The 21,888-nt window shown below is 37.5% G+C and overlaps 1 protein-coding gene across 2 annotated transcripts in view; it reads left to right on the forward strand.

Annotated features, from left to right (window-relative positions):
* LAMA2 (laminin subunit alpha 2) overlaps window positions 1-21,888 on the forward strand; it is a 694,677-nt gene that overhangs the window by 250,341 nt on the left and 422,448 nt on the right. For both annotated transcript variants that reach the window (XM_070795552.1, XM_070795553.1), the window contains exons 5-8: window positions 7,902-8,081; window positions 11,940-12,029; window positions 13,724-13,841; window positions 21,579-21,757. In XM_070795552.1, coding sequence (XP_070651653.1) covers window positions 7,902-8,081; window positions 11,940-12,029; window positions 13,724-13,841; window positions 21,579-21,757 — 567 coding nt within the window. The remainder of the gene's footprint in view (window positions 1-7,901; window positions 8,082-11,939; window positions 12,030-13,723; window positions 13,842-21,578; window positions 21,758-21,888) is intronic.

Consider the following 21,888-nt stretch of genomic DNA (forward strand, 5'->3'; position numbering starts at 1 on the left):
GACCAGAAGGATGTGTAAAGTACATCTGTGCTAACGAGAGCAGTAGGGAGACATAAAACATGTTTGACAAAGGCTCATAAATGAGAGAGATTTATGACACAGAAGGGAAAGTGAAAATAATTCAGTGGCCTGGAATGTATTAATAGTAAGCATCTAATAAATATTTCTGAATGAATGAGAGACTGACTGACTAAATGAATGAGTTAGAAATATTGAAGTATGAAGAGGTATACCAGAGATAAAGTTTTGTAAGCATGTGTGTTAGGCCTTCAGAGAATTTCATTTTCTGGATATACAAATGAACAGTATTTGGGTGAATAAAAATTACAATAAAACAACAACCATCAGTTGGAGGAAATAAAATATGGGGAAAAGAAAATGAAAAAAGGACTTCAATAAACTGTGCCTGATAGAACTGGAAATAATGGCTTGAAAAATGGTTATAATACCCCATTTTCTCACTAAGATCCTAAAGATTCTTTCAAAATATTATTTATTTACTTTTGGCTGTCCTGGGCCTTTGTTGCTGCACGGGTTTTTTTCTCTAGTTGTAGTGAACAGGGGCTACTCTCCAGCTGCAACCTGCAGACTTCTCATTGGGGTGGCTTCTCTTGTTGCAGAGCATAGGCTTTAAGGCTCTTGGGCTTCAGTAGTTGCAGCATGTGGGTTCAGTAATTGTGGTTTCCAGGCTCTAGAGCACAGGCTCAGTAGATGTGGTCCACAGGCTTAGTTGCTCCATAGCATGTAGGATCTTCCTTGATAAGGAATCCAACCCATGTCAGTGGTATTGGCAGGTGGATTCTTTACCACTGAGCCACCAGAGAAGCCCCAAGAACCTAATGATTCTTGATAGAGAAATCTCTAGTCTGAAATGTTTAAATATTTTATTAACTGGTTTTATGCATGACATTTTGTAAATTGTATTGTTTATCCAGTGTATTTTTATTACCCATGCATTAATTTTCATATATTCATATATTTTCATATTTTTAAGACTTTAAAAGTATTGCATTGATTTGGAAGAGTTTTGAAAACAAACCACACTGAAATTTTTCTGATGAGATAAGAAAGTTTATTTTTCAATAACTAGTTATATATAGTAAACATAATGATAACCCATAAAGATAATACATTTAGTAATAAAATTTCCTTCTAAAGACAAGGTAGTATGTAACTGTTAATTAACTTTACTGATAGCTATTGCATATTCATAGGGTTTAAAGAATCTATAGTTTAAATATACTGTTGTGTTTTCATGGACTCTAGTGTAACTAACAGCATACCAATTTATAGTTTGGACTATGAAATAGAATATCAATGGATAGATTTACTTTTCTTGTGCTAAAATTAAGTTGAATAGTCCTTACATTGAAATACAATATCTTAGGACATGTGTGTCTTTCTCGGCTGAAAATAGCCTGTTGAAATAAAACTTAAAGTTAACTAATGTTTAACTAATAATAGCAAATATAGTAGACCTTGATGTAAGTAAATTGTAAGATCAAAGCTGTTAATTCCTAATTATCTCTAAATCAACTTAAAATGCTTTGATAGAAAATGATATAAAGGATTACTGATTTTAATTTCATACTATGGAAATACCGTACTCAAAGATTTACTCATATAAAAACAGAAAAATTGATTACTCTATGAAATTGATCTTCAAGTAGGAGGCCAGTTAAATATTTAGAATTTATGTTTCTTTATCCAAATATTTTTACTTAGCACTTATTTTTTTAAGGTGCTGTACTGTTTTCTGGGGATATATCAGTTAACAAAGTAGATTAAAAATCTTGAAATGCTTGGGACTTGTACTCTAGAGAGTGGAGAGAAATAATCAACAAAGAGGTAAATCATATTCATGGTGTGTTAAGAGGAAATGTAGTGTGGAGAAAGATGAAGCAGGTAGAGGAGAATAGTAAGTGCCAGGATGAAGTTTGCATTGGAATTAGATAGTCTTGGAAGGACTCACTGAAAAGGCCTAATCAAGGAGATCAGCCCTGGGATTTCTTTGGAAGGAATGATGCTAAAGCTGAAACTCCAGGACTTTGGCCACCTCATGCGAAGAATTGACTCATTGGAAAAGACTCTGATGCTGGGAGGGATTGGGGGCAGGAGGAGAAGGGGATGGCAGAGGATGAGATGGCTGGATGGCATCACTGACTTGATGGATGTGAGTCTGAGTGAACTCCAGGAGTTGGTGATGGACAGGGAGGCCTGGTGTACTGTGATTCATGGGGTCACAAAGAGTCGGACACGACTGAGCTTTTGACTGAACTGAACTGAACTAAAGCAAGATTTGAAATGAGAAAGTGAGCATTGCAATATCTGGGAGAATAACATTCCAGGCAAGGGACCCAAGTTTAAAAGCCCTGAGGTAAGATCCTATCTGGCATGCCCAAACAAAATTGGCAGCCTGGTGGGAGCAGTGTGGTTGAGGGATAAAGTAGGAAAAGAGCTCTAGAAAATCATTGTTTTCTTCTTCGGCAGTTTTAGTGGGTAGGGATGGGGCGCTGACATTGCAGATAGTATAGGATCTCTCAGTTCATTGTAAAAATTTGGCTTTTATTGACAGTAAAATAGAGAACCACTGGAAAGTCTTACAGAAAAGCATGACATGACCAGGGTTATAGTTTATAAGGCATATTTAGAGAGCTCCCTGAAACAGATGCAGACCTCAACACAATTTGAAAGCCCATTTTTGAGGCACCAAATGATGAGGAGAGAATAAAAGCTTTTGTTCTCATTCAGGAAATAATGACTTTTGGGCAGTTTGATGGTGATGAATGTGGTTATGGCATGAGGCTTGAGATGAGAATAGACCTCTTTTGCTATGGTTTACACCATTTTCATAAAGTTAATGACCAGCTTTTAGCTTTTGCATGAACCTATTGAAGAGGAATTTCTTTGTAGAAGTTATTGAAGATCATCTGGCAAACAGAAGGAAAGAAATCATAGACCAACTTGCAGTGTGAGTAAGAGCTGGCTTTGTTTGGTCTACAGTATTTTAAATTATTAATGTTAAACTTGTGGTTTTTGTTTTTAAGAAATACAGAGAATAAATTGATGGAAACATTTACCAAAAACTTAGGAAAAGAAAAAACAAAAGCAAACAGAAAAACATCTGCTATGTTGCCAAAAAACTCCTAAGGAGCTAAGAGCAGTAGCAGGGTGACCTGTTCAGATCGTTATTGTAGTACACAAGTTCAAGGTGATGAAAGCCTGGACCAAGGTGGCTTTAGGGGAGATGGTGAGAAGTGTTTGAATGCTGGGTATGTTTTGAAGGTAAAGTCAACAAGATTTGCAGAAAAACTAGTTGTAAGAAGGAAAACAAAAGCAGGCAAGCATGACTCCAAGTTGTGAGTCCAGGGTAGTTGAAAGGATAAAATTATTTAATGAGATTGGAAACACTGGGAGATGAAGAATAGAACTCAATTTGAGATACAAGTTTGAGGTACCTATTAGACAGTCACTTAAAGGGATTAAGAAGGCAGTTGGATTCTGCATCTGGACCTCAAGAGGAGGGGTCAAGCCTGGAGATGTTAAGTGTGGCAGGCATCAGTATAGGTGACATTTAAATCTGCAAGCTTTGCTGAGATCACTATGTGGGTAAGTGTGGATCGAACAGAAGACAAAGCCAAGGACTGGGCACTGTGGTATTCCAATTTTAGAAAGTTAGGGAGGAGAAAATGTAGTAAGTCTTGAGCGGGATTGAGAAGAGTAGCTAAAGATGTAAGAGGAAAAAAAAGACAGTGTGGTGTCCTGGAAATCAGTGGAGCAATCAATTGTTTCAAATGCTGCTATTAGATCAAGTATGATGGAGGCTGAAAGTTGATCATTTGGGGGTTTCTGTTGACCACCTAGAGCCCGAGTCAGAGCCTTTGTTTGCTTTGTGCTGGAAACACAGTGACACGCCGTCACCTTTTCTTAACCTTCATATCGCTCACTCCCTGTCTCCAAAGATACGCTTGCTTTCTTTTTTCCCTCCCACTGGATAAAATACAAGTGATTGAGTTCATTTTTCAGAGTTTTTATTGTGATCTTATTCTCCTTCTCTGAACTAATATATTAATTATGATTAGATCTAAGAGGTTCCTCAAGGCTTAGCCACTCGTTTATACACACATTCTTTAACCATACCTATAGATAGTTGAGCTCATCTGACACATATGAAAATTCTTGTTGTATCTCCTGATGTCACCTTACTCTCAAACTGTTGTACCTGTTTCTTTGGCACACCTAGAAATTGATGAATCAAAGGGGATTTCAAAATGTTCATCAAGTTGTCAGTTTCATCTACTTCCATTTCTCATTTCAAAGATTCTTACCATTATTAATGATCCTTAAGTAGCCTTCATTCTTTCACGTATCCGTTTACTCAACAAACTTGTATCATTGGGAGGGGTATTAGGAGTGTAGCTCTGCCAGTAATCTAAAGCAGATGTAGTAATATAATAGAAAAATATAATAATAATAATATGAACATAATTACCTAGATTAAAAATTGTATTACTTGCTTCATAAATCATTTTTAGTTAAATTCTAATCATTAAGGTAAAAATACCCATAGAGGCCCCCAAATCTTAGCCATCTGCAAGTAAATGTGATTTATATGGTATCCTTATACTAACAAAAGATGATGGTTTCGATGGGTAGAGCATATTAATTTGGTCATTTGGTCATAAAAAGAGACGTTTCTTTTTTTCTTTTTATCTACAAAAACTAATTTCAGAGAAGAGTAACTTTTAAATCTAAAACCAATTGTTTAATCAGGCTGATATTTTCAGTTGGAATGAATTCCTTTGACAGCTTGAACATACATCCACCGACATGTCTGTAATGGAAATCATTTCAGAAGACACTAGACTGACACAGACTTCCCATGGCTTCGCAGCAAGACAGTGGTAGTCTTGAGGAATGATACTTTTCATCTTTTTGAAGATAGACACTCTCCAGTTGTCACCCCACAGGAAATCAGGAAGCATGCTAAACTCCAGTGGACTTGGAATTACACAGCCAAGTGCCAGTGGAAATAGCCTATCCAATATTATGATTCATTTTGAAGGAGAGTTTAAAAAAAAAACGGAAAAGGAAAAAAATGGAAGTAAGCTGCAAGCAACATGGCCAAACAGCTGTCTGGTTTTCTGTCTCAGAAACAGCTTGGAACTAACTATTCTCACAAGATCTCTTGGCAGAGTAGCCTGATGAAAATACAAAAGCTGTGAGGAGAAGTGTTCTTTTGCTGAATCCTTTCTGTAGCTATCATATGGTGTATGATATGATTTAGGTGTTCAAATTTAGGTGTTCAAATTTAGGTGTTCAAACCTAAATTTGAACATGTGCACCATTTTTTTAAAGTTCCTTTATGTTTAAATGAGGGACTTATTAATTCTATGTACGGAACAAGTGCAGTTCACTGTAGCATTAACACCAAATAAGCCTTAATAGTTTTTAGAAACATTAATCCTAGACATGTTCTGATTTCCTTTTTTTCAAATGGCTTTTTTAGAAGCAGTCAAGGAAGATCTTGCTAAGACAAATTTAAGTGTGAATTCAAGGACACTGGTGATTTTTTGGGTGCCAAAATTAACCTCTAAGGGGAACTCATTTTAGCTGCTGTATACATCTATTTATTCATTCTTTAACATTTAATGGATACCGTCTTAAGTAGTAGAGACAACTTGACTTTAAATACACTTCTGGCTCACCTGCTAGATGCCAGAACTGTGAAATATACAAGATCTATGTTACTCTTCAAATGTTCAGTGTCAGAGGGAGGACATTCAGCATTTCGAGATTCATTATTTTAGGAGACCTTGAATTTTATCATCCTCAAATGTTGATTAAGTGAATTTATTTTTTATTAAGTATTCAAAGTAGAGTCAATTAGCTGGGACATTTCATATTTTTATCATGAGGCATTTTGAGTCTATCCTTTGTGACATCAGAATTAGTTTCTCATCTCAGAGTTTGCTGTGTTTATTCCTCTAGTGACTCAGTAGTTTATTGGCAGTCAGTTTGTAAAATGCTCTCGGGGATTATCTAGATGCAGAATGTTAGGAATGGAAACACATATTGCTTCTCCTGTCAAAAAAATGTATTTAACACACATGATATATCATCTTGCAAAAGTGGATGAAAATTCCAGTGGGTGACCTCAAGTCACAGTTTCCAGTGACTTACAGACTGTCATGTTTCTGAATAGCTCCCAGCCTAGCACAGGGCTCCTTTCTTCTTGTAATCCTGTCTCTTTAGCCTCCTGTTTGTGCATATACACAGTATGTGCATGTGTTCAGCCCAAAACCCACCACTCAATTTCAATTTCTTTAACAGTTTTGATTTGATTTGGTTTATTGCATAGGTAAGAATGCTTTTACAAAGTACAAAAAATTGAACGTACTTTTTCCTATCTGTATTTTGAGAATTTCCTCATTCTTTTGTGTGGTACACATAATTCACTATATAGATGTATAATTTATTTAACCCATCTCTTATTGATGGATATTAGGTTCTTTCCAGTCTTTTGCTATTATCAAAAAATATTTTAGAAATGCGGTGCATTTTTGCATATCATTAATTACATGTTAATTGTATACACACACACACATATACTAATAAAACATCTGTGTAGTGTAATTTCCCAGAAGTGGAATTTCTAAGTAAAAAACTCTGTGCATTTGTAATTTTGACAGTTATTGCTAAATTCACCTTTATAAGGACTTATACCATTTTACATTCAACCTGTAAATGTGTAATAATTGTTGTACCCCTTTTAGTCTTGTCATCAGGGAGTATTATTAATATTTTAGGATTCGACAACTTGAAAAAATGGAGAAAGCTTTTAGAGTGGATTTAATTAAGAGTTCTGTTATAAATGAGGTTCACTATCTTATCAGAAGTTTAATAGCCATTTCTATTTCTGTTTCTTTAAATAGTTATATTTCTGTGTTATGTCATCAGTATTTTTTCTTGTTGATTTATAGAAGTTCTTTAGGCATTAGAAAAATAATTCCTTTATATGTGATAGAAGTACTTCTTATTTTATGTAACCGTTTACCTCCCCCCAACCCCCATTAGAATTTTCTGCTCTCGAAATCCCTGTGAGAGCATGTGGGCCTCAATTCACCTTTGAAGGATAATCATTTCTCTGATTTTTTATGGAAAATGGTATGGTTAGATTTGATTTCTTCTGGTGTCAATTTTGCAAAATTATTTTCCTAAAGAATATTCCATTCTACTCAAATTTTAATATATTTTCAAACAGCATATTTTTCGTAGAATGTGTTATAGCCTTGGTAAATTTTGCCTTCTTAAGCTATCATTTTCTAAAAAAGAAATAACAAAAGCCACCTTATGGAAATGTCTCACTGTGATTGGAGATTTGCATAATTTTTCTGGTAATGTGTCAATTTTTACTCTCTTTATACATTTTAAGACAATATAATTAGATACTTTCAAGCTCAGAATAAAAATAAATTTGAGTTCCTGATGATTTCTTGTTTTTGTCTGATATTTTGTTTTCTGGTTTCCCACCAGAAAATATATGGGAATATATGCCAGAATCTTAAATAATTTTTGGCTGCAATAATTTTCAGAAAAAGAATGACTGATTTAAGAATTTTTGGAAATCCTAGGAAGTTCAAGTAGATGCACTGACTTGGAACATAGAAACATAATTAATTGCAGTATATAGAAAATGCCTGAAATAGAAGCAAATAAATTGCAGGTACATGTACATTCATCATATTCCTCAATTACTTCACTGCATTCTAGTAAATATGAACCTGTATCTGCCTAACTGAGAGAAGGGGAGCTTAACTATTTGTCTAAGAAAAGTTAAATAAAACCAGATATGTAAATCTTGGTAACTTAATTGTTAAATTATTTCCCAAATTGTGTAGATTCATATTTCTTTGATCAATGGGAGACCGAGTGCTGATGATCCTTCTCCTGAACTGCTAGAATTTACCTCTGCTCGTTATATTCGCCTGAGGTTTCAGAGAATCCGCACCTTGAATGCCGATTTGATGATGTTCGCTCACAAAGACCCAAGAGAAATTGACCCCATCGTCACACGAAGAGTAAGTTATGAGGAATCATATTGGAATCTGTGAATAATATTGGGCCTATTGTTTTAATTGCCTGTTAAATAGTTTTACTTTAAAAATTTTTTTAATGATGTGATTCATTTATGGTTGTGCAGGGTCTTCATGCTATGTGGGTTTTTCTCTAGTTGCCGGGAGCGAGGGCTACTCTCTAGCAGCGGGGCGTAGACTTCTCACCGTGGTGGCTCCTCTTGTTCCAGAACATGGGCTCTGGTGCCCACAGACCTCAGTAGTTGCGGCTTCCAGGCGCTAGAGCACTGGCCCAGTGGCCGTGATGCATGGGCTCAGCTGCTCTGCCGCGTGGCGTCTTCCCAGGCTGGGGATTCTTTACCACTGAGCCTCCAGGAAAGCCATCAGGCATAATTTAGATTCTAGTTTTCCATGCTCCTATCTGCTGAGAGAGGCTTGGGAGCTGGGAGTCCTCAGCCACAGTCCTTGGCTGTGCCATCAAAACCTCTGGGGCCTCTGGGGAGCGCCTGCTCCTCCCTCAGTCGTGTCTGACTCTTTGCGACCCTGCGGACTGTAGCCCGCCAGGCTCCTCTGTCCATGGGATTTCCCAGGCAAGAATACTGGAGTGGGGTGGCATTTCCTTCTCCATAATTGTCTGTTAAATAGTTTTAAAAAAATAGTTTTCAGTGGAGGAATGAAAGACTTTAAAATTTCATGGACCTTCCTTTGTTTAAATCCAGCCTCTGGGCCACTTATTAGATGTGTAAAAAATATCAAACTTTTTAACATTTCTAAACTTTAGTTTCCTCTTGGTACAGTGGAGCTCATACTGCCTAGTGTATTCTCTTGATTTTGAGGACAAAGTTAGTTTTTCTACACTTTGGGTTATCTGTACAACTATTATAATTGGCCTTGTGGGCTTGTAACCCACACTAAGAAATACATTTTATATCATGACTCAGTACATATACACACACGGGCAGACACTCACACCACATCACATCCTGATAAACTTTAATATGCATGGAATCAACTGGTGATGTTGTGGAAATGCAGATTTGAATTCAGTAGATCTAGGACAGAACTGAAAAACAGCAATTCTAACAATTTTGCAGGTGATATGGATGCCACTGGTCCATGGACCATTTTATCTAAATAAATAATTTAGCTTCATGCTTCTTTAATGAATCACAATGCATTTCTAGTTCAAAAGAATACAGATACTAGGGAAAAAACTGATTGTATACACTTTTATTTTCCTTTATGAATTGAATATCAGGAAAAATAATGATTATAGCATCCTTTCAACATATCAGTGGAAACAGAAGCTAGTAAAGGTGTTGTTTTCAAACAGAAATTTGAGAGATTATGACATAGATGATCTGCCCAGGTTCAGGCAGTTCAGTTCAGTCGCTCAGTCATGTCTGACTCTTTGTGACCTCATGAACCACAGCACACCAGGCCTCCCCGTCCATCACCAACTCCCGGAGTCCACCCAAACCCATGACCATTGAGTCTGTGATGTCATCCAACCATCTCATCTTCTGTCGTCCCCTTCTTCTCCTGCCCTCAATCTTTTCCAGCATCAGGGTCTTTTCAAATGAGTCAACTCTTTGCATGAGGTAGCCAAAGTATCAGAGTTTCAGCCTCATTATCAGTCCTTCCAATGAACACCCAGGACTGATCTCCTTTAGGATGGACTGGTTGGATCTCCTTGAAGTCCAAGGGACTCTCAAGAGTCTTCTCCAACACCACAGTTCAAAAGCATCAATTCTTCGGCGCTCAGCTTTCTTTATAGCTCAGGTTGCTATGAGTCATAACTATGCTTCCTCCTATTCCCATGTCCCGCCAGGTTCTCTGGTTTATGTCATCTCCCTTTTATGCATGTATGCAACCAAGACAGTATTAGCTAGAGACTCAGTTCAGTAGTAAATCCATAAATCAAATACATGCAAACAGAATATCTACTGTGTGACTAGAAGCAAAGGAGAAAAGAGGATTGTAGGGAGAAACTGAGATTGTGAGACAAAACATTGTTCCACAATGACCCTACTGGGGTTCAACTGTTGCCACCAGGTAGCAAAGTGCTGAGCCTACAGACTGAATATTGAAGGGCAGTGCTTTTCACAAATATGTGAGGACTCCTCATACATTTTCTCATTGCTTAACTTCCTCACACCTAACTTCTCCATCATTACAAAATAACTTTTAAAGTCTTATGTCCTCATAGAACACATGTTGGATGTTTTAGTGCCCTTTCCAAACCTGAAATAATTTTGCCTTGTATTATATTTCAGTCTATTGTAAATTGTCTTCTGCAAAAGTAATCATTATTTTACAGCAAAGTTTAGATTCCTCACTTATTAAAAAATCACTTTTAATTATAATTTTGGCATGACTTAAAAATACACACCAAGGAAGACTGAATAATTTTGAAGTGAAATTTAATCTTTCCTGACAGTATATCTATCAAAGAAAAAAATCAATGGAAGTAAACGTGTTCCTTTTATCATCTTTTGCTGAAGGCAGAGAGGGTGTTGGGGTGCACATCTATTATTTATAACTTCATTGTATATGAACCTTTAAAATAGTGCAGTAAAGTTCAACATTAATTATGTTTTTGGAAGTACTCAAGTTCTGTAAACCCTACATATAAATTTAAATGTATAAAAATAGGATATTGAATTTTAACTCTTCTTCATGACTTAGAAATGAAGCATTACACATTTATATTTAAAGCAGTTTTAAAAACATCCACAAAACTTCTGTATCAGCATTCTGAGCAACTATGCCTGTTTTATCTGTATTATTAGGTGATGAAGTTAGTGAAACGCAGAGTTTAACGTCTAAATGAAATATAAACTTCCTTGCAAGTTACAATAGTGTGAGGTGTAAGTGTATCAAGTAAGATAAAGTAACACAAAATATTATAAAAGATACTGTATGTAAACAGCAAAAACAAAAAGAAAAAATGTTTAAAAAAGAAGTAAATTAGAAAAGAGAATTTGTGGTCAGAGAACTCAGATTTGTATCTATCTATTTATTCTCACTAAATATGTGTGTGTGTGTTTAGTGTAAATAATTGGAATAATAGAACTATCTACCACTGTGATGACTATTTAGATTCCACAAGATAATATGAAGTACTTTCACAACTAACTATAACTTGTGATATACAAATTAGTTAAAATTTTTTAATTGTTCAGTTGTATAAATTATGAGTAACCTTTCAAAAATAGCTAGGTAGATGAAAATAATTTGAGGCAGTCCTATGTTAACCTAAACAGAAAGGTAATTGCATGAACATTTTAACATAATAATGAAGAAATAGTGTTCTGCACATCTAGTTTATGTCTTGCATTATATTAAACCAATCTTGTAGTTAATTACTTTTCATGTGCTTCTTGATATGCTTAAGAAATGTGTCATCATGAGCACCCTTTCCCTTACATTTGTTGATTCTTTTCAAATTCATTAAGTAGAACAGTCTGCGTATGATTCGTGAACGCTGGCATTCCTAAAATGATAATAAAAGACGTTTTCTGTCTTTCAACTTTTATGAAGAATTATTGTCCTTGCTTCCCCCGACCCCGTAACAATTTGCTTTCGATAATAAATGCTCCAGCATGGAGTTTCTGTACTGTGCAGCACTTTGTATTGTTGTGGGAAATAAATTTCTAAAATGCCCACCTAACATGAACTATAGAGGCATTCTGCCCCTGGAACATTGTTTCAATGTGAGGAGTTACTGGATACTCTTGTGAGCCTTCAGTTGTTCTAGAGCTTCCAACTAAGGGTAGAAGCATAAAGCCAAGTTTTTAACTGAATGCTCCTTCCACCTTGCAGTAGTCTTAACAGGATTTCTCTCTGGATTGCTTTTTGCAGTATTACTACTCGGTCAAGGATATTTCAGTCGGAGGGATGTGCATCTGCTACGGTCATGCCAGGGCTTGTCCACTTGATCCAGTGACAAATGTATGTATATTTTTAGGCTGCTTAGGTAAAATGAAGCTCTGAACTGTAAAATGCTTCATGAGAAGCTTTGCTGACAGGGACGCTGTGAATGGGTGTCAGATCCCCACTTAGACGGCGTAACAGAAAGCCATGCCAGGGTGAAATAGAGCTGGCAGTTAGGATGATAGACTTTGAAGGGCGCCATTACAGTATCAGAAAACAGATTAGTTTTTTCCCAAAAAGGCTCCAAACCAGTCTATCTATTTTGAAACCTCTCTAGCTATGACAGCCTGCTGTATGATTTAGCTTTAGAGAATGCCTGTCATCAATCAACCTCTTTCTTTTATGAATTTTCATCAAAAAATATTAATGCAAACAAATGAAAAATGTACCTGGAAGTAAATATAAATGACCATGGAACCAGAGACCAAGGTAAGATGGGGCAGTAAGGAGTAGAGTAAAAGAGAGTATTCAAGAGAGCTTGAAATCGCCAGGTCAGAAAATGCTGGAATGGTTTTAGGTTGCATTTTTCATTAATGACAATGTATTAAGTGAACATAACCTAAGCAAAGAAGATGAATGAGCATCTGTTTTTCTCAGGCATAAACAATCTGGTGAAATACAGAATCATCTACTTTATGTATGGCAGAAATATTTTGGATAGTAAGATCAGTGAATGTAGCTACCTAGGTAAACACTTTTTCCTACGACAACTGTAATACAAATGATATTTCTTTCAAAGCTAGTTTTCTGAGTAATGCATCATAGTATTACTTCCTATGGAAGATTCAAATCCCTGGCATAGTTTTCTTCACAAGGTTGTGGTCCTGCTTTCTGCAGGGTGTGGGCACTATCTATCAGATGTACTGAGGAGCAGTATTTCCCAAGATTTGAGAACCTGCACAGCAGCCTTGGAAGGACGGTTCCATGCAGTGAAATAAGACTGTACTCAAAACACTTGCAGACAGGAGATTCAGGCTTGGAGTATTAGATTTCTCCTCTATCCCTGCCTCTCCATGCCTTGCCATCTACTCTCTCCCCTCTTCCTATGCTAAATGCTAATAGTCAGTTCACTTCAGTCGTTCAATCGTGCCCAACTCTTTGCAACACCATGCACTGCAGCACACCAGGCTTCTTTGTCCATCAACAACTCCCAGAGCTTGCTCAAACTCATGTCCATTGAGTCAGTGATGCCATCCAACCATCTTGTCCTCTGTCACCCGCTTCTCCTCCTGCCCTCAATCTTTCCCAGCATCAGGGTCTTTTCTAATGAGTCAGCTCTTCGGATCAGGTGGCCAAAGTATTGGAGCTTCCACTTCAGCATCAGTCCTTCCAATGTTAATAGTACTTTGATGGAAACCTTAAAATGGATACATCCAACCCAGAAAACCTGTGGATCTCAGGAATTAGAGAAGTGATTCTAGTCTTCAAGACCACTCCTGATTGGGCCTTCATTCTCTGCTCATCTGAGCCCAGTGATTCCAGTACCAGCCTGAACCTCCCTCCCAAAGCTGGTGATCAAATATGTTCATCACTCCCGCTGCTGGAACCTCTTCCTTCCCAGACTGACAGGAGTTTTAGATTTTGGTTCAGAGGCTCCATGTTTTCTCTTGTCTTCATTCTACCTTTCAGGAGAAACCCCTCATTTATGGTTCCAAAGAATGCTGAAATATGCTTCCCCACCCTGCCCCCAACTTTTTTTCTTTTTTTACTAGAAATCCCGCTGTGAATGTGAGCATAACACGTGTGGTGATAGCTGTGACCAGTGCTGTCCTGGATTCCATCAGAAACCTTGGAGAGCAGGCACTTTTCTGACCAAAAGTGAATGTGAAGGTATGTTCCAGACAGTCAAACACCATGTGTAAGTCTTCCTTTCCTGGGGCACAGGTGGTGTAAACACATGCTGATTTCAGGTGAACTCATATGTCAAATTCATATGCATTTCATCCAAGACAGTAGCTGTAAGCTCTTTTACTCTCCTGTTTTAAAGTTTTCAAGATTTTATTTTTTTGACAAATATTTACAAAATACTTATGAATTTACCACTATGTGAGAATGCAGCCTACCAGGCTCCTCAGTCCATGGGATTTGCCAGGCAAGAGTACTGGAGTGGGCTGCCATTGCCTTCTCTGAGAGAATTATGAGATGTAGATAAAAGCATAATATACACTTACTGTTATCAGGTGTGAATCTAAAGTTTATAGCATAACATATATGAACTTCTGAAAGTGTTAGTCTCTCAGTCATGTCCAACTCTTTTGTGGCCCCAGGAACTGTAGCCCACCAGACTCCTCTGTCCATGGGATTTCCCAGGTAAGAATACTGGAGTGGGTTACCATTTTCCTTTCCTGGTGATCTTTCTAACCCAGGGATTGAACCCAGGTCTCCTGAATTGCAGGCAGATTCTTTACTGTCTAAGCCACCAGGTGAGCCCCTATATGAACTTCTGCTAAACTATAAATCCAAACAACTAGCCAGAAAGCCCAATTTAACTAAATTCAAATATTACCATTTTAGCAAATCACATTTAGTGAAGCACCCAATCACATTTTTTTTTCAGTTCAAGAGGTACATATGGCCTCCAACACAGGCTTGGAAGACATTTTAAACTAATAGTAATAAACTATTACTATTTTAGTAATAGTACACACACACACACACACAGAGAGAGGGAGAGAGAAATGTAAATAAACATACAGTAAAACCTACTGGATATAGAGATTACCCTTCTAAACAGGTATGTTTATAAAATGCTTATCAAACCAGTATAGCTGCAGGTTCTCTGCCTGTTCTCCTTTTATATAGTTCCTCCCCTAGTAAATAGCTTTTGAATACCTGTCATCTAATAAATGGAGAAAACCAGAGGGGAGAGATCATACCCTAAAGCTTAGACTCATTTTATTATCTGGGAAGAAGAAGGCCCCTGATTCATTAGTTATACTTAGTAAAGGGTAGGGTATGGGGACAGTAGTTGTGAAGAATAGGAGAGAAGGTAACTGGGAGAGGGCAAGAAATCAAATGAGTGGAGAAAGAATATCTATTTTAGTAATCCATTAATATTTTCAATGTGTCATTTCACATTAATAATAATATAAAATGCTAATATTAGAAATGGTATCAGTGACAATCACAGAGTGCCTGATGAACTATGGACAGAGGTTCTTGACATTATACGGGAGACAGGGATCAAGACCATCCCCAAGAAAAAGAAATGCAAAAAAGCAAATGGCTATCTGGGGAGGCCTTACAAATAGCTGTGAAAAGAAGAGAAGTGAAAAGCAAAGGAGAAAAGGAAAGATATAAGATTCTGAATGCAGAGTTCCAAAGAAGAGCAAGGAGAAATAAGAAATCCTTCCTCAGCAATCAATGCAAAGAAATAGAGGAAAACAACAGAATGGGAAAGACTAGAGATCTCTTCAAGAAAATTAGAGATACCAAGGGAATATTTCATGCAAAGATGGCTTGATAAAGGACAGAAGTGGTATAGACCTAACAGAAGCAGAAGATATTAAGAAGAGGTGGCAAGAATACACAGAAGAACTGTACAAAAAAGATCTTCATGACCCAGATAATCACGATGGTGTGATCACTGACCTAGAGCCAGACATCCTGGAATGTGAAGTCAAGTGGGCCTTAGAAAGCATCACTATGAACAAAGCTAGTGGAGGTGATGGAATCCCATTTGAGCTATTTCACATCCTAAAAGATGATGCTGTGAAAGTGCTGCACTCAATATGCCAGCAAATTTGGAAAACTCAGCAGTGGCCATAGGACAGGAAAAGGTCAGTTTTCATTCCAATCCCAAAGAAAGGCAATGCCAAAGAATGCTCAAACTACCGCACAATTGCACTCATCTCACACACTAGTAAAGTAATGCTCAAAATTCTCCAAGCCAGGCTTCAGCAGTACGTGAACCGTGAACTTCCAGATGTTCAAGCTGGTTTTAGAAAAGGCAGAGGAGCCAGAGACCAAATTGCCAACATCTACTGGATCATCGAAAAAGCAAGAGTTCCAGAAAAACATCTATTTCTGCTTGATTGACTCTGCCAAAGCCTTTGACTGTGTGGATCACAATAAACTGTGGAAAATCCTTTAAGACATGGGAATACCAGACCACCTGATCTGCCTCTTGAGAAATTTGTATGCAGGTCAGGAAGCAACAGTTAGAACTGCACATAGAACAACAGACTGGTTCCAAATAGGAAAAGGAGTACGTCAAGGCTGTATACGGTCACCCTGCTTATTTAACTCCTATGCAGAGTACATCATGAGAAATGCTGGGCTAGAAGAAGCACAAGCTGGACTCAAGATTGCCAGGGGAAATATCAATAACCTCAGATATACAGATGACACCACCCTTATGGCAGAGAGTGAAGAGGAACTAGAAAGCCTCTTGTTGAAAGTGAAAGAGGAGAGTGAAAAAGTTGGCTTAAAGCCCAGCATTCAGAAAACAAAGATCATGGGATCAGGTCCCATCATTTCATGGGAAATAGATGGGGAAACAGTGTCAGACTTTATTTTTTTGGGCTCCAGAATCACTACCGATGGTGACTGCAGCCATGAAATTAAAAGACGCTTACTCCTTGGAAGGAAAGTTATGACCAACCTAGATAGCATATTCAAAAGCAGAGACATTACTTTGCCAACAAAGGTTCGTCTAGTCAAGGCTATGGTTTTTCCAGTGGTCATGTATGGATGTGAGAGTTGGACTGTGAAGAAAACCTAGTGCTGAAGAATTGATGCTTTTAAACTGTGGTGTTGGAGAAGACTCTTGAGAGTCCCTTGGACTGCAAGGAGATCCAACCAGTCCATTCTGAAGGAGATCAGTCCTGTGTGTTCTTTGGAAGGAATGATGCTAAAGCTGAAACTCCAGTACTTTGGCCACCTCATGCGAAGAGTTGACTCATTTGAAAAGACCCTGATGCTAGGAGGGATTGGGGGCAGGAGGAGAAGGGGGCAGCAGAGGATAAGATGGCTGGATGGTATCACCAACTCGATTGACATGAGTTTGAATAAACTCCGGAGGTTGGTGATGGACAGGGAGGCCTGACGTGCTGTGATTCATGGGGTCGTAAAGAGTTAGACATGACTGAATGACTGAACTGAACTGAACTGAACTGGTGCTATAGTAATTATTAGACAGTGACAACCAAAAAAGAGCCAGTAGTGAGAAATCATAAAAACAACGGGCTATGTAAACATGTGCCAACAAGCACTCTTTTATACTTTAATATTGAATGTTGTCATTTTTGAAAACAACCCATATGTCCAGTTTTTCCTGAAGGGAAATACCCAAGAAACATAACAGATGACTGATATTGTCATATGTAGCCTAGTATTGCCATCTGTCCCGTAATGGTGACAGGGATTCTAAAGAAACCTGTGTTTCTGGAGATCTATTCAGGCCAAGATGAGACCTAAAAACAAAAACTTCTGCGGAACTATAAATCCCAACTAGTCAGAAAGCCCGATTCAATTGAATTCAAATATTAATATTTTAGCAAATCAGTCCCAATCACATTTTTTCAGTTCAAGAGGTGTCTATGGCCTCCAAAACAGGCTTGGCAGACATTTTAAACTAATGCCAACTTTATATATGAATTGAATAAAATGTATTTGTTGTGTATCATGTATCAGACATGATAGGTCCTTAAAATTATTGAATTATAAAAGAATTTAATCATAAATTATTTCCTAACTATACGTTATCTTTTAAGCCTAAGATTCTGCATATACTACAGTGTCTTGAGTCTCTTCGTTTTCTGCCCTTACCTCTTTTGCTTTTTGATTTGTGTCTGTGTGCTTGTGAAGATATTTTGGGTTAGAAATCAGTCATTGTTCTGAGAAGTATCTGGAGGAATGGGGCCCCACTACGTAGTGGTGTAAAGGGGTAAACCTTAACAGCATCAGATGCCCGACCTTTCGTTTTTCTCCCTCTACTCCCAACTCCATTCCTGATGATCCCTCAGGATCTCCACAACTTCTGCCAATTGAGAGCAGACTTTCATTCCTAAGGCTGAGTTTGAGTTGAATGACACCATGAATATCTCTTCTCAGATTTCCTTAAATTTAATAAATTTCTCTTCTGCTTGAGGAATATCAGCAGTTACAGGTGGGAGTATCATTTGCGGGTAGGGATTCCTCCCGTTGTCTCTGACTTTCTATCACACAGTTATCATAATGCAATGTTAAGTGGATCTGCAAAACCCTTTACCACTCTCCACTAATATATATCTGTTTAAACAAAGAAATGGAAAGGATGGATCAATTATTAGGATTATTAGCCATAGGGATAGACAGAGCAACACAGAAGGAAATTTCTACTTGCCGCTCTATACATTTTTAAAAATACTGTTATTATAAAACAATTTTATCTTTCTTTGTGGGAGAGATGGGAGGTTGGATTTACAAACTGAAAAAAAAAATCTATAAAATAAAGATAGGGTTTTTAACCATAAAACCTTGTATACCTAGTGCTTTCGGTGATATATATATATTCATAAGAGTTTATACGAAAATTTTAGCTTCCAAGCTGAATGGTGTTCCAGTCACCTCTGAAGATTTAGAAACATCTTTTTGCAACATGACAAATCCCTCTATAAAATGAATTGTTGTTTAGTCACAACCTACAATGATTGTATTAAGTTGTGTATAACTCTGTGTGACCCCATGGTCTGTAGCCCGCTAGGTTCTTCTAACCATGGGATTTTCCAGGCAAGAATACTGGAGTTGGTTGCCATTTCCTTCTCTAGGGGATCTTCCCAATCCAAGGATTGAACCCGTGTCTTCTGCATTGGGAGGCAAATTCTTTACCACTGATCCACCAGGGAAGCCCAACCTCCCATCTCTCCTACAAAGAAAGATAAAATGAATAATTTCCTTCTAATTCACTTGAATTTAATTTGGATTTTATCAGTCTAGCTTATTTGAGGCAGGATGTATCTATAAAGTGCAAAGGGTATGTATTCCATTGCTAAGCCTGTACTAACAGACAGTTTCTATCATGTGTCATGAACATTCAGTGAAATAACAAACTGCTGATGGCAGAGTGTAAAATGGTTGTTTGTGAGTAGGTACTCTCTGTGTCCTCTGAGGCTTTAGATGGAAGATGTGCAGGTCCAGGACCTTTAAACAGCAGCCAGAGCTGTAGGCAGAGGGCCCTCATATGTGGAGTGTATGCTTCTCAAACATCAGTCTTTACCTGCCTTAGCTCATGGTTATAAGTACAGTCAGCAATACAAGTTCTAAATAATGTGAGAATAAATTTGTATTCCTCTGTGTTTCTCTCTAGTTATACTGGTAGCAGAAATCTTGACGGTTACTTGCAATATATTTTTACAGTAGATTTTTAAGAATTCTTGTACATTGTCCTAAAGATATAAAACTGCATATCATGCCTAGTGATTTATATTTGTGATTATATACTTCCCTAGAATAAAGTTTGAAAACTCTCCATTAATACAGCAACAGTGCTATATCCTAAATCAAAGCCAACAAACTGAAGAAGCTATTTGCAACAAACTGGACAAGGGGGAATATATCTTTACTGTATTAAGAGTCATAGCAATAAGAAATTTTTTAAAAAAAACTGTTAAAAATGAGCAAAGATTGAAACAGGCATTTCTCAGGAAAAAACTATGACATAACCATATAAAAAATTGTCACACTTATTTATGATTAAAGAAGTATCCATTAAAACAATAAAAGTACTTTTTAAAAACTTACCAAGGTGTTCTTTCATTCACTCAACATATGTTTAAATGTATACTATGTCTAGGAGCTGAATTAAAAATGTTGATAATACACAGTGTAGGTGAGGCTGTAGGGGATCAGTTTTAATATGTCTGTTGGAGGGAAGGTAATCCGATATAGAATTTTTAGAGAGAAAATTTTCAAGTTAATTAAAATTAAAATTCTAGCCCCTGACTAGAAATTGTACTTGCAGGAATTTAATCTGTAGATGTACTTGATTTCTCTATAGGACCTCTTATAAGCCTTGTCCTTAGTTGTTTAATCACTAAGTGGAGTCCGACTCTTTTGTGACCTGCTACTGATATTTATGGGCTTTCCAGGTGACACTAGTGGTAAAAAATCCATCTGCCAATGAAGGGGACATTAAGAGACCCAGGTTCACTCTCTGGGTTGGGAAGATCCCCTGGAGGAGGACACGGCCACCCACTCCAGTATTCTTGCCTGAAGAATCCCATGGACAGAGGAGCCTCTCGGGCTATGGTCCATAGGGTCACAAAGAGTTGGACATGAATGAAAAGAGGATACCCAAATCCAAGACTGGCACAAAATAGCATAATCTCATCACTGAACAAAGCTCTCCTCTTGTCCTGATTGCTGCTGCTGCTGCTGCTAAGTCGCTTCAGTCGTGTCCGACTCTGTGCGACCCCATAGACAGCAGCCCAACAGGCTCCCCCGTCCCTGGGATTCTCCAGGCAAGAACACTGGAGTGGGTTGCCATTGCCTTCTCCAATGCATGGAAGTGAAAAGTGAAAGTGAAGTCGCTCAGTCGTGTCCGACTCTCAGTGACCCCATGGACTGCAGCCTACCAGGCTCCTCCGCCCGTGGGATTCTCCAAGCAAGAGTACTGGAGTGGGTTGCCATTGCCTTCTCCGATTACTTTGCACTAATTGCACATCTTTTCTCTCTTATTAGATAACTTGAAGGGATTGTGATAGAGATTGACCCTAAGACTCTGGAGCCTAACTTCAGAGTCTGGCTTACAATTCTGATCTCGTGACTTTTTACAAGTTATGGTTTAGTTGGTAAGTCATGTCCGACTCTTGCAACCCTGTGGACTGTAGCCTGCCAGGCCTCTCTGTCCCTTGGATTTTCCAGGCAAGAATACTGGAGAGGGTTGCTGTTTCCTTCTACAGGGGATTTGCCTGACATAGGGATTGAACCCAGGTCTCCTGCATTGCAGGTAGATTCTTTACTGACTGTATTATATCTAAGCCTGCTTTACAAGTTATAGGTGGTTTTTTTTCCCTAAATGCAGACAACAGAGCTGCAGTGCTACACAATCTTCAGTTGGTCGAACTGGGGGATGAGAAACCAAGAACGGGAAGGGCTGACTGCAAAGTTATACTCCAGTTTTAAATTGTGCAAAGGGTTGACACCCTTAATCCCTGTGATATTCAAAGATCAAATGTATATACACTAAACATCCTTCTTTACCCATAGGATCTAATACAGAGATTCACATATAGTAATTATTCATCACAGATTATGCAAATGTTAATTATTCAGTGTCATACTTCAATAATAATCTGTTTGTTGTAATAGGAAGCTATAGGTTGAATTATATGAAATGTCAGTTTTGTAAGATAAAAATCAGTCAAATATTGGCAATTTCATTGTTTAATTTATATGTTTTAAGTTCCATTAATATATATTTATTAATTTATCTAATAGATTCATGTACTTTCTAGGCATATTGGCTTTGTATGTATATACATATAATGTAATATAATTTACCATATGGTATAGAAATCTCTTATGTAACAAAAATTATTTTTATATATATCTGAAAGTTTATGAATTTATTTTTCCCTAATGCAGCCTGCAATTGTCATGGGAAAGCTGAAGAATGCTATTATGATGAAAATGTTGCCAGAAGAAATAGGAGTTTAAATATACATGGAAAGTACATTGGAGGGGGTGTGTGTATTAACTGTACTCGAAACACTGCTGGTATAAACTGTGAGACATGCATTGATGGTTTCTTCAGACCCAAAGGGGTAACGTATGCTTTTTCTTTCATGAAGTATTATTTTGGATTTTTCAGACTGAGATGTATTACAGGGAAAAATAATTGTGATTGCTTCTTTAAATGGTTGGACTTCAAATCTCAAAGGTGACTAGAAATATT

Source organism: Bos indicus, chromosome 9 (genome assembly GCF_029378745.1).
Source record: "Bos indicus isolate NIAB-ARS_2022 breed Sahiwal x Tharparkar chromosome 9, NIAB-ARS_B.indTharparkar_mat_pri_1.0, whole genome shotgun sequence".
Taxonomy (NCBI): domain Eukaryota; kingdom Metazoa; phylum Chordata; class Mammalia; order Artiodactyla; family Bovidae; genus Bos; species Bos indicus.